The following is a 12,610-nucleotide window of genomic DNA, read 5'->3' as shown; positions in this document are numbered from 1 at the left end:
AACACCAAATTCAAGCATTCGAATCAAATTATTATTCTTTATTTTTTTAATGTTTTTTTTTTATTGAATTAAATATATATATGATTTTTACTTTTTTTTTATTTTTTTAAATTTTAATTAACAATTATTTACTCGGCGGCAAGACGAGCAGAAATCTTCTCGACAAGCTCAATGTACTTCTTCTCAGCTTCTTCCTGAGAAGTGCCCTGAAGCTCGTTCCAAGCGTTCCACTTGTACTTGCCCTTAAGGTCGTAGATGGCAGGCTTAGGAGTCTCATTATCACCAATGGTAGCCTGCTTGTAAAGACCGTAAAGTTCGAGAAGTTCGTCATCGGAGGGACGCTTGGTAAGCTTGTTGACCTTGTCGACCTATATGGAATTTTTTTTTTGTTAGAATCTGTAATACTCTTCAATTGAAAGAAGTAGAAAAAAACAATAGACTTAAATTAAACTTACAGCGTTAAGGAATTCTTGAGAAGGCATTTTGAATTGATTGATTGATTTGTTTAAAAGAAGGGTGTCTTTTTTTTGTTAAAAAGAAAAAAAAAAATATAGTTGGACGTTGCAAAAGGAAAGAAAAGTTTAGGTGGCCAAAAAAAAAAAAGTTTTATTTTTATTTAATTTTTAATTTAATTTAAAATGTTTTGAATGATTTATTTTTGTTACTTAAAATTCCCAGTTACATTACGTTATTGTTAAATAAATGCTTTTAATTTTAATCTAAAAGTTGTTATATCACGTGAATACCTTTTTATTTTAATTTAATTTAATTTAATTTAATTTAATTTAATTTTTTTTTCTCACCCTCCTCTACAGATCAACGTACCCGCGTTTTGACTTTGCATTGATGGTCCGCGCAAGCGCCTCAGATGCAGCATAGTATCCGACAACCGTGGGTTGTGGAGCTGGTGTAGCCCAATTAACGGCCTGCGTTGTAGAGTAAGTGATGGAGGCTGTGGTTGTTGTGACGGCATCAGGCTGCAGGGTCCAAGTAGTGAAGAGTGATACCGAAGTGGTGGGGTAGCGTCGGGACGCAGAAAGCTTCATGGTGACTTTAGAAACTGGCTGTCGTTGCATTGGAGCATAACGGTAAATGCCAGTCTGCATTGTGTATGGAATGGTGTAAGCAGTGTCGGGGTCCAGCATGGAATCCGTTGCAGCAGTGGTGGTACTGTAGCTAATCTCGTCGTTGGGAGGAGATGTTGAGTCACCAGCAGTGGCTGTAAGAGAACCAGTCATGCCTGAGATTGTGAAACGGTTTGAATAGTGGATGGTATATCCGCCGTTAGAAGCGCGGGCATAAAATTGGAGGTAGAAAGACCCTGAGGCTGCGAGGGTTTGTGCGGAGGAGATTGAAAATGAGTAAGAAGTTCCCAAGGTAGAAGGAGCGACAGCATTGACAATGGTATAGAAACAGTTGATATTGGAGTTTGGACCTGTACAGAGCAGAATGGACAGCGTGGAGATATCAGAGTCCAGTAATGGCGCATTACCATCATCTTCCCAAGAAATGGCCATAGTGCCTGTGGCTGTGTATGTGGACCCAGAGGTGGGTTTAAGGACTGAAACGTCAGCTTGGACGAGTCCCAAGGCCCAGATGAAAAGGGCTAGGACAACGCTATTAAAGATCATTATTGAAAAAAAGTAGAGTCTTTTTTTTTTATGATGGTCTTCTTATTTATTTAAAAGATTAAGATTTAAGTTTCCAGTTAAGGAGAGATTGATTGGAAGAGTACAAAAAAAAAAAAAAAAAAAAAAAAAAAAGGCAGCCAGCGCAAGTAAAAAAATTTGGGCGGCACATGTAAACGTAAACACGCAAGGCAAGACAAAATTTAAATTCAAACAGAAAAAGACAGGCAGGGAGTTTTTTTTTTTTTTTTTTGTTATAAATAATAATTAGGTATACAGTAGTAATTAAATTAATTATAATTAATTTAATTAATTTAAAAATAGAAAAAAAAAATTAATTTTTTAAGATAAAAAAAGAACTCCCAAAAATTTGTTTCAACGTTCTATTAACAAAAATAAATGTAATACAAAGTTGTAATAAAAAAAACTGGCTGGTCAAAATTTTTCAAATCTTTTTTTTTTTTTTTTTTTTTTTGAAATCCTTTGCAGACCCACCAAATCCCTCTTTTTTTTTTTATTTTTTACCACCACAAAAATAATCAACTAACCAACTAACCAACCACTCACTCAAACCCGCACCATGATTTACTTAAAGTCCCTGCTCAACGTTGTCGACAACTCTGGTGCTCTTGTTGTTGAATGCATCAAAGTTCTCGGCAAAAAACCTAAGAACCATGCCCGCATTGGTGATCAGATTGTGGTTGTTGTTCAAAAGGCCCGTCCTTTGGCTGCCGCAGGGTCTGGTCCTGGCGGCCCATCTGCTGGTTCTTCCAACTCTCAGAAATTGCGCCAGGGTGATATGCGCCATGCCGTGGTAGTCCGTACTAAACAGCTGCAACCCCGTGCTGATGGATCTGTCATGCGATTCGATGATAACGCGTGTGTGCTTATTAACAATAACGGAGAGCCTCTGGGTACGCGTGTCAATGGTGTCGTTGCCAAAGAGCTTCGTGATAAGGGTTTCAATAAGATTATTGCACTTGCTCCACGAACAGTTTAAAAAAAAAAAAAAAAAAAAATTAGGGAATAGAAGGGATTAGGAAATATATAATTTATACCATTGTACATAGTTTTGAAATAAACAAACAAACAAACGAAAAAAACCAAAAAAACCAAAAAAAAAAAAAGAAAAAAAAAACAAGACTCATTAATTTAAAATTTCAAAGATTTTACGTTATCCTTGACTCTCGGGATCTGTGGGTCGAAACGTATGGTGGCAACTTAGACACACGAAAAACGGAACCATGGAAGTAATGGCACGTCGTTGTTGAGATTGGAAAAAGACACACTGTTTGTTATGACATTTGGGACATTCCTTGTTGGAACGTGGCAGAGTTGGATCTGAACCAATATCATTTGTAACACCTGCTGTTTCACTGAGGTCACTTTCCAAACGATGGTAGTATACTAATGGGTTATCAGCTTGTTCAGAGTATGGACAGTTACGGCATGAGTAAAGTAGTCGTTTATTTTCATTATCTGCTTGTGGGTACAGCATATTATTGCAATCAAGACAAAACTTGAAAGAAGCCATTGTGGTTGGTTGGTTGGTTTTTAAGTTATTTGTATAATTTTTTTTTATTTTTTTCAGGATGAGGAAGAGATGATGGAAAGAATTGGAATGGCGGTGAAATTAAAAAATAAAAAGTTGCACATAAAAAATTAAAAAAAAGCAAAAACAAAAAATTAAAAATAAATAAACCTTTAAGTTAAAGTAATAAGTTTTAAATATTAAATATTAAATACCAAATACTTTGTTTTAAGTACTATATATTTATAACCAATAATCCTTGGCAAATTCACGCACTACCACCATTAATAACCCTAACCCTTTCCCCTTTTAAAAAATTTTTCACACATTTTTCACAGATATAATTTTTTTTTTTTATTTCCCCCCCATCACTTAGTAGTAACTACAAAAATTTAACACGGAGCCAGCCAACCAGCCAGCGAATTAAAAAAAAATATTCCTTTAACCTTTTCCTCTCCCCTTTTTTTTTTTTTTTTTTTTTTTTTTTTTTCCACCCTCCTATCACTCCTATATTTTACAAACCTTTCTTTCTTTTCTAATCTCCATCACCACATCACCCAGCTTTCCTCAGCTTATAAAATGTCCGCGGTTCTTCGTCTGTCTGCTGCCCGATCTCTTGCCGTCGCTTCTGTCCGGTACGCCATATTTTTTTTTTTTTTTTCCCCCTCCCCTTCTCTTTTTTAATTCTTCTTCCAATCAAATCATACTAACTCTCTTTTTTTTAGACGATCGGTTGTCCCCTCTATGGCCATTGCGCGCCGCTTCAACTCGACTGAAGCTGCTGCCCCAGTCGACCCTAAGATCTCCGCCATTGTCGATTCTATCTCTACTTTGACTCTTCTTGAGACTGCTGCTCTTGTAAAGGAGCTTAAGACCCGCCTCGACATTCCCGACATTTCTTTCCCTGCCGCTGGTGCCGGTGCTCCTGCAGCAGCTGCTGCCCCCGTCGAAGAGGCTCCCGCTGAGGAAGCTCCTAAGGAGAAGACTATGTTTACTCTTAAGCTTGAATCTTTCGACCCTAAGGCTAAGCCTAAGATTATTAAGGAGGTTAAGAGTCTGCTTGGTCTCTCGCTTGTCGAGTCCAAGAAGTTTGTTGAGTCCGCACCCAAGGTTCTTAAGGAAAATGTGGTTAAGGAGGATGCCGAGAAAATTAAGGCTGCTATTGAGGCTGCTGGTGGTAAGGTCTCTTTGGATTAAACGTATCAGCAATAATGAAGATACCCAGAAAAGAACCCTAGAAAGAATTAACGTCTTTCTCACAAGACCTTTCCAGATGAATTTATAAAAAAAAACAAACAACCCTCATTCTTCCTCTTTCATCCATCAATCCATCCATTCATCCATCTGTCTTTTTCACGAACGAATAATAATGACCTTTGACGATACAAAAAAAAACCCACCTTGAAAAAAAAACATCAAATCAATCATCTTTTTCTCAGCTGTACATTTTTTTTAGTATGCTTTATATCCCTACTCTTTGCCCATCCCATGTACATAATTTCTTTCCGTTGAATTAAAAAAAAAAAAAAAAAACTAAATAACTTGAATTTATCTTTTCTATTTCCCATTTTTAATATTCAATTTCTTGTTTATACAAAAAAAAAATTTTTTTTGTGTTTTTTTTTATTCTATTCACATTATTTATTCACATGCCACTATAATGTCCTAGACTAGTAGCGGCTCCACCACCAAACCGCCTAGAGTCCCGGTCATTGTTGTTACTGCGTGTAGAAGAGTAAAGGCTACTTCCGCCTCCACCACCAATGCTTCCGCGTCGGCTACCGTTCCCAGAGTTTCCACTTGCACTTACACTCAGTATACGCAAATCGTCTGGCGAGTCATACTCAAACAAGCTCTCAGATGGGCTATTATTATTGACACCAATCGTAGATGAAACCATGGCTCCACCACCTGAATTACTACTTAATCCATGCCATGGACGTACTGGAAACCCCTTACCTCCAAATCCAGGAGTACTTGTCATAGATGGTGTTCCCAAAGCACTACTTGATCTGGGAGCTACGCGTGGAGTCGCCAAACTTGCTGATTTATTCGACATTTGTTGATGTTGAGATGAATTTGTTTGAGAGTATCCCACCACTGGACTGGTCCGCGCACGGGTACCAGACCCCGCAGACCCGCCACTTGCTGCAGACTCCAAACTATGAGTACTCGCATGAGCCTGTTGCTGCTGCGATACCGCAGGGTGATGTAACGATAGCGCCGACACTGCTCTTGAACTTGTATTGAGATACTGCAACAGAAACCCGGCCAAAGACAAGGCTGCGCGGTCTAACGCGTCCACATGTGCAACCGTACACCGCCGGCCTCGTATAGACCCTGCTAGACTTTCCTCATCTAAACTATCAGCACTAGTTTCGTCAATTCCACCCACTGCAGTATCATACAACAGAAGCACGTCTTGAGCTGCGCGCTCCAATAAAAGCGCATCAGCGGTAGGTGTTGCTCCTTCACTGGGTCCTAACCAGGTCCGCCGCGCGTATGCAAGAACCTCGGCTAAATGTCGCTCGCCTGCTGTGCGGTACTGAGTTTGTTGCTGTTGTTGCAGTTGCTGCTGTTGTTGCAGTTGCAGTTGCTGCTGCTGCTGAATTTGTGAGTTTAGTTTTGTGGGGTACCCGCTACTGCGTCTGTACTCTGTGCTGTCTTCAAGACGCTGCTCCACACTACTCACACTTGTACTTCGATGAGTTCCCGTACTATGTCGGAATGATGCTGAGTGCCGACGTGTGTCTACCTGTGGTTCATTTTGTGAAAGAGGAGGCATTGTTCGAGCCAGAACAGGTGACGTACTTGATTCATACTCATCATCAGGGTCATGAAACATTTCTCGTTGTTTTAGTTGTTTTTGTTGTTTTTGTAGCTGCTGTTGTTGCTGTTGTTGTTGTTGTTGCTGCTGCTGCTGTTGCTGCTGCTGTTGCTGCTGCTGTTGCTGCTGCTGTTGCTGCTGCTGTTGCTGCTGCTGTACGTGCAAACCTTGCGACAGTTTCATGCGCCGCAGTTTAGCCTTGACAGCCTCCAGGTCATCCCATAATGTCCCAGATGATCCGTTAGAATTAGATCCCAGCATATGTGGTTGTAATGATGAACGTTTGTTGAATGATGCTGCTGTTGTTGTTGCTGCTGATGACGCTCGTGGCACCACATCTTGCCGCAAATGGTCCTTTCCACTTAAAAACGCTGCTGCTCCTGTTTGAGGTTGTTCTTGATAAGTATTTAAGTTTTGAGATGAGTATTGTAGATACTGTTGCTGTTGTTCATCAATTGAGTACCTGCGCTGTCGAGAGGCAGAGCGCTGTTGGACAGGAGTAGATGCTATACGCGATACAGGTTGTCGTTCCGCATAAGCCGAAAGGGGCTTTCTTGTAGAAAATGTATCAATATCGTGATCATCATATACATCTGTATCAAACTGATCATAATATTGTGAGTCGTGCTTGATTTGAGAGTATTTTCCAGGGACTGGCGAGCCGGTGGATAATGCTGCCGACATGGAGGATGAGGACATGGCGCGTGGAGACATTGTTAAAGACGAATTATGAGTGGATGAGCTTTGTGGCGACGTGCGCGCTAAGTTCTGGCGTAGGGCGTTTGCACTAGTAGTACTAGCACTAAGACCCCCTGGCGCGAGTTTGTCTAAATTATCTGCGAGATCTTCGTACTCTTCATACCGTGAGCGGTTATTATATTTATTATCTCGGATGACCATGTGTTCTTTTAAATTTTGGAGTTGGTCTGGGTTAAAAAGACCTTTTGGTGGAGGGACTGGTGCAAATAAAGAAAACGCAGAAGATGAAGGGTCTTGAGAAAGATAGGAGAAATCTGGAAAGTATTGTGCTGAAGAAGAAGAAGAAGGGCTAATATGATTGCTATCGTTGCTAGTACTGGAATAGTAATTATTTTTATTTTTAGGAGAACGATTGACTGGTTTTTCTAAAAACCCTGTAAAATTTTCAAGGTCAGGACTTGAGGTTTTTGATGATGAAGAGAACAATGATGATTGAGATTGAGAAGTTAAGGTTGGTTGTGGTGGTTGTGATAAAGAAGGGTTTAATTTCTAAAATATTTTAAAAAAAAAAAAAAAAAAACAAAAAATTGGTTGGTGTGTGAGATTTTTTTTCTTTTTTTTTTTTTTTTTTTTTTTGGTAGAGGACTTTTCTTTTTTATAGGAATGAAAAAATAAAAAATACTAATGATAATAATGATAATAATGAAAAAGAAGAAACTTCATCTTTTAATTATGGAAAAAAAAAAAAAAAAAAAAAAAAAAAAAAAAAGTTTCAATACAGCAAGGATACTCGCACGGCCATAATAGCCAATTTAAATAATATAATAGCCGAAGAAATACAAAATATAATTATAATAAAATGAGGGAAGAGGAGGGGGGAGAAATAAAAAAAAAAAAAAAAAAAAAAAAAAAAACTTACCTGCGATGAGTTAGCGATGCGCTTGGTCGGCGACGATTCTGTCTGCAAAACAGGGGAAGACTGTTGTGATTGCTGCTGTAAATGTTGACTTTGGTACAAATCAACAATATCTGAAGCAATCCCACTCGTCTCACTACTGCGCGACAGGCGTCGTTGTTGCGAAGCTTTGGAATGGAGCGGATGAAGAGAAGGAGAATTAATAATAATAATAATATTATTATTATTATTATTATTATTTTCATCGGAGTTGGTTTCAATATAATTATCATCACCAGTGTTGGAAATAGGAGGCGAGTTGGTATTATTCTTCGTGCCAGATTTATTATTGTTGCTAGGAGAAGAAGAAGAAGAAGAAGAAGAAGAAAACAATGATTTACTCAAAGCTTCTTCTTGATATGTGCTAGCAAGTTTGAGTTGTTCAGAGTCTTTAAAGTCTGCACTTGTGATTATGACAACTTTGGAGCCTGGATTGTTAGAAATGTTAGTTCCACGGTCTGAATTTTCTGAAATTGCTGGAGGCTCGACTGAAGAAGAAGATTGAGACGCTCTACGGCGTCTTCTAAAAGAATCCAGAAAAGAGGATTTCGAAAGCATTGAATGAATTAGATTGAGTGTGGCTTTTTTTTTAGTTAGTTAGTTAGTTAGTTAGTTAGTTTGTCATGAATATCAATCAGATTGATATAAACTTTTAGTTTGATTCTTCAAAACTAGCCCAGTCAAACTGCCAACACAGAGAATGGAACTAGAAAAGAAAACTAGAAAGAAGACTAAAAAAGAAAAACTAGAAGACCGTTTTTTTTTTTTTTTTTTTTTTTTATTGGACAAAACTTTTCCAGACTAGTATTATTATAGGGGATGAAAAAAAAATTAAAAGAAGACAAAAAAAAAAAAAACTGTGCAGAATATATATATATCAGCAGTAGTAGTAGTACTTCAAATTAATAAAATAGGGAAGCGATTTGATTTATTTATAATGAAGGAGTCACTGGCACCCAGCGATATGATGGCTTTGTCTATATGCACTTTGCAGTTTTTGGTGTATCCAAAAGAGAAAAATCAAAGTTGTTGGCAGGTGATAGTGATGGGTGTGTTGATATTTATATTATTATATGAAATAACATCATATATATATATATATATGTATATATATATATATATATTTCGACATAAGTACGTATTATATACACTATAACTTGATGTTATAGGTATGGCTTACCGTTCTATTGTATAGTAACATGAAGCTGTCGCACACCTGAATGTTATAAAGAAATAGTGTAGTCTTTTGCAAGGACCGGTACTCCAACTATATACTTCACTAGGAGGGGTTGTTTGAGTCCCGGAATATGATTAACAAGTAGTTAGGGCTTTCCTTTTTTTTTTTTTTTTTTTTTTTTTTTGCCTCTATGAAGATGAAGTTCTTCAATTCTTATTTTATATTTTGTTATTCAACTTTTTTTTTTTTAATTTATTTTTAACAATCAACTTCTCTTGACTTACATTTAGTGTTCTAATTCATATATACAAACGGTTACACTAATGTGCCATGTGCTGGACATTTCATATATTCTCTCCTCAGCTCTTTCCTTTCAGGTCATATATTTATTTATTCTAGTTGAGGTCCGCCTTCATTATAACATTTGTTTATATCTATAACTTCAATATATATATTTATTCATAAGCTTTGAATCTACCGACAATATAAACCTTACGCATAAAAAGTCTTTGTATTACGAGTCTGTTATTATTATTATATTATTATTATTATCATAATATCTCGGTAGAGTAATTATAATATGTAATTAATAATTATAATAGAATTAATTATCTTTATAATTATTTTTATAATTATTTTTATAATTATATTTTTTTCTAAGACCATTTTAATTTATAAAAAATTATTACTACAATTATTCATAGGCTTTTCAATCTCAAACACCAGTCTCAAAGGTTGTTACCTAAGTAGTACCAATAATGGTTTATATAAAAAGACCCTAATTATTATATAGTTACCGACGGGTCTAAAGAATTTAAGCATATCGAAATGATTTTTTCTATATTTTATTTCACATTTTCCAAAATTCTCTTTTTTTTTTTTTTTTTTCCCACATTTTCCTCAGGGTCGTACTGGAGAATTCCTATTCTTTGGTCAATATGCGCGGCGGGAAAGGCCCTTACAAGCTTTAAGGCCTGGGAATCATTTCTACCAATGGTCATCTTTTGGTCTTGGATATATATATATATATACGAAGAGCTCATCTAATAAACCCGCCTCCCATCTCCCTTCCCCCCCTCTCAACGTTAAAAGTAATGAAAGTATTCAATGTTGAAAAGTCTTCCGTTCAGTTGGGTCAAAACAAGGCTTTTTATGGTTGAATGCATTCAGGCAACACCTTAAAAAAAAATGGAGGGGAGGGGGGGAGTGTAACAAAAAATGTAATTTAAAAGTAACGTAATTGAAATATAAAGTGTAACAATATTTGTAACAATATTTGTAACAAGTCTGTGTTGGTTTTATTTTTTTTTCAAAAATTTTCAAAACCTCCGTCTAAAAAAAAAAAAATAACCAAATCAAAGAAGAAAAAAAAAAAAATCCTCACCACCACACCATCCAATCCAAAAGCTCATATCACACTCTTTAAAAATGTTCAAAGCTCTCCCCAAGTCCCGCGTTCCACGCCAAATCGCCCTTCTTAACCGCATTTCTTCGGGACCTGCTGCTGTCAATCTTCCTACTAAAGTTTCTTCTATCGCTCTTTCTTTCAAGTTCCAAAACTCCAACGGCCACATGGGCGCTCGCCGTTTCTGGCAGCTTTACCTTCCTCAAGTTCAGTTCAACAACCCCCAGGTCCCCATTTCCATCAACCGTTTTTGGGCAAACAACCGCGAGGAACACGCAAATATTCCAGCTACTCTTACAATCACTTTTGCCGACGGTTCCTCAAAGGCTATCCCCGTTCAGCACAAACATTCTGACGAAATCCTTAAGGAATTTATCGAGGCTGCAGGTGCAACCCCTATCCCTATTGAACAACAAGTTATTATCAAAAAGTCCGACGAATCTGACAAGTACACTGCCGCCCGATAATCTAACGACACCATTGAAAATGCATTTCTATTCAACCTTTAATGACTTAATGACTTGAAAATACTTTATAAAGATTACCCGTATCTATTGTACATAATAAAAAGATGTAAATATGAAGACCCCCCACACTTTTACTGTCCCTGTGATTTCCATGCAACCCCCCTCAAGATGATGAATCTTCCCCTCCATTGTGGGGGTTTAAAAGTATAAATATAGGCTTGTTTTCTTCTTTGATTGTTTTTTTTCTTCTTCTTCTTCTTCTTCTTCTTCTTCTTATTCTTTATCTCTATCTCTATCTATCTATAATGTCCTCCTCTCAATATTCCATCCAATCTATTGATCCTCGGCTTGTTCAAACAGGCGCTTTTATCAATAACGAATTTATCACACCAAAGGGTCCTACCTTTGATGTTATCGATCCAGCTACTGGGAAACCTTGGATCGCCCTTACTTCTTGTACAGTTGCAGATGTCTCCAGTGCTGTTGACGCTGCTACTGCTGCATTCCCCTCTTACAGTAAACTTTCAGCTCGTGAACGTGCACGACTAATTCTTGCCTGGGACGACCTCATCAGAAGTAACCGTGAAGACTTGGCTCATATTCTAGTTTTTGAAACTGGAAAGCCATACAATGAAGCTTTAGGTGAGGTCGATTATGCTTTGACCTTTTCTTGGTGGATGGCCGGTGAAGCAGAGCGCCAACATGGATCAGTCGCCAATGGCAATGGTCCAGGACCTACTGCTGATAATCGTATGGTTGTCATCAAACAACCTGTCGGTGTTGTTGCTTGTTTAACTCCATGGAACTTTCCAATTGCTCTTTTTGTGAGAAAAGTAGCAACCGCTCTTGCTGCTGGATGTACCGTTGTTGCCAAACCTTCTCCAGAAACTCCAATTTCTTCTCTGGCTCTAGCAGAACTCGCACGCAGAGCTGGAATCCCCAAGGGTGTCTTAAACATTCTCCCCTGCGATTCTGGAAATACTCCATCTATTGGCAAATCGCTTTGTGAACACCCAACCATAGCCAAAATCAGCTTTACAGGATCAACTGCAGTAGGCAAACTTTTAGCTACCCAATGCGCTCCATATCTCAAGAAGCTTACTCTTGAACTTGGCGGTAATGGTCCCTTTATCATTTTTGAGGATGCTGATCTTGAAAAGGCAGTCACTAATCTCATGGCGTGCAAATTCCGTCATGCGGGCCAAACCTGTGTTTGTGCCCAACGCGTGTTTGTTCAAGCAAGCATTTATGACCGAGTTTTGGATATGCTCAAAGATCGTATGCAAAAGGAACTTAATCCAGGTCATGGTTTGGATAATAAAACCACAATTGGTCCTTTAACAACTCCACGGTCAGTAAAAAAGGCTCAGTCTCATGTTGACGATGCAATTCAGCGTGGTGCATCCAAAGTGGTTTCAATCGAGGTCCCCTCCACCACTACCGGCTATTTTTTTAGCCCTACACTCCTTGCAAACGTCACAGATGATATGCTTGTAGCCAAAGAAGAAAGCTTTGCTCCTATTCTTTCTCTTTTCACTTTTGACTCTGAAATCGAAGTGCTTCGTCGTGCTAATGCAACTTCCATGGGACTCACTTCTTATGTCTTTTCACAAGATTCTGACCGTCTTTGGCGCATGTTTGAGGGTATTGAAACTGGCAACGTGGGACTTAATGTTGGCATGACCACTTCTGCAGAAGCTCCCTTTGGAGGTTGGCACGATTCAGGTTACGGAAAAGAAGCCGGGTTAGGCTATGGTATTGGAGAGTACTTGAAGGTCAAAACGGCTACTTGGCGTATTAATTTTTCAAAATAGTTTAGATGTTTGTTAATTTACTAATTTAGGTAATCTTGTAAACAAAAAACAATCATATAAATAATTCCCAACTGCTCCATTCTTCTTGTTGCACATCATCTTCAAAA

General features: G+C 38.0%; 8 protein-coding genes across 8 annotated transcripts; 4 read left to right on the top strand and 4 right to left on the bottom strand.

Moving 5' to 3' along the window:
• Positions 1-128: 128 nt before the first annotated feature.
• On the bottom strand, positions 129-482 carry SAPINGB_P004378 (uncharacterized protein; the record flags this gene model as incomplete). Its single annotated transcript, XM_031999093.1, has 2 exons — positions 129-368; positions 456-482. 2 exons carry the CDS (start codon positions 480-482, stop codon positions 129-131), a joined length of 267 nt encoding a protein of 88 aa, XP_031854984.1.
• A 327-nt stretch (positions 483-809) lies between these two features.
• Positions 810-1,631, bottom strand: SAPINGB_P004377 (uncharacterized protein; the record flags this gene model as incomplete). The annotated part of the gene is made up of 1 exon (XM_031999092.1): positions 810-1,631. The coding sequence occupies one exon, from the start codon at positions 1,629-1,631 to the stop codon at positions 810-812; it is 822 nt and encodes a 273-aa protein (XP_031854983.1).
• Positions 1,632-2,208: 577 nt separating this feature from the next.
• SAPINGB_P004376 (mitochondrial 54S ribosomal protein uL14m) lies at positions 2,209-2,628 on the top strand (the record flags this gene model as incomplete). The annotated part of the gene is made up of 1 exon (XM_031999091.1): positions 2,209-2,628. One exon carries the CDS (start codon positions 2,209-2,211, stop codon positions 2,626-2,628), a length of 420 nt encoding a protein of 139 aa, XP_031854982.1.
• A 174-nt stretch (positions 2,629-2,802) lies between these two features.
• On the bottom strand, positions 2,803-3,162 carry SAPINGB_P004375 (uncharacterized protein; the record flags this gene model as incomplete). Its single annotated transcript, XM_031999090.1, has 1 exon — positions 2,803-3,162. The coding sequence occupies one exon, from the start codon at positions 3,160-3,162 to the stop codon at positions 2,803-2,805; it is 360 nt and encodes a 119-aa protein (XP_031854981.1).
• Positions 3,163-3,738: 576 nt separating this feature from the next.
• On the top strand, positions 3,739-4,356 carry SAPINGB_P004374 (mitochondrial 54S ribosomal protein bL12m; the record flags this gene model as incomplete). The annotated part of the gene is made up of 2 exons (XM_031999089.1): positions 3,739-3,794; positions 3,885-4,356. 2 exons carry the CDS (start codon positions 3,739-3,741, stop codon positions 4,354-4,356), a joined length of 528 nt encoding a protein of 175 aa, XP_031854980.1.
• Positions 4,357-4,804: 448 nt separating this feature from the next.
• Positions 4,805-8,198, bottom strand: SAPINGB_P004373 (uncharacterized protein; the record flags this gene model as incomplete). Its single annotated transcript, XM_031999088.1, has 2 exons — positions 4,805-7,234; positions 7,605-8,198. 2 exons carry the CDS (start codon positions 8,196-8,198, stop codon positions 4,805-4,807), a joined length of 3,024 nt encoding a protein of 1,007 aa, XP_031854979.1.
• Positions 8,199-10,245: 2,047 nt separating this feature from the next.
• SAPINGB_P004372 (mitochondrial 54S ribosomal protein mL61) lies at positions 10,246-10,689 on the top strand (the record flags this gene model as incomplete). The annotated part of the gene is made up of 1 exon (XM_031999087.1): positions 10,246-10,689. The coding sequence occupies one exon, from the start codon at positions 10,246-10,248 to the stop codon at positions 10,687-10,689; it is 444 nt and encodes a 147-aa protein (XP_031854978.1).
• Positions 10,690-10,994: 305 nt separating this feature from the next.
• SAPINGB_P004371 (uncharacterized protein) lies at positions 10,995-12,503 on the top strand (the record flags this gene model as incomplete). Its single annotated transcript, XM_031999086.1, has 1 exon — positions 10,995-12,503. One exon carries the CDS (start codon positions 10,995-10,997, stop codon positions 12,501-12,503), a length of 1,509 nt encoding a protein of 502 aa, XP_031854977.1.
• Between the last annotated feature and the right edge of the window lie 107 nt (positions 12,504-12,610).

The sequence above is a fragment of the Magnusiomyces paraingens genome, assembly GCF_902498895.1.
Source record: "Magnusiomyces paraingens strain CBS 517.90 genome assembly, contig: contig3, whole genome shotgun sequence".
Lineage (NCBI taxonomy): Eukaryota > Fungi > Ascomycota > Dipodascomycetes > Dipodascales > Dipodascaceae > Magnusiomyces > Magnusiomyces paraingens.
Note: the sequence above shows the minus strand (reverse complement) of the source record. Positions and strands in the feature narration are given on the sequence as shown.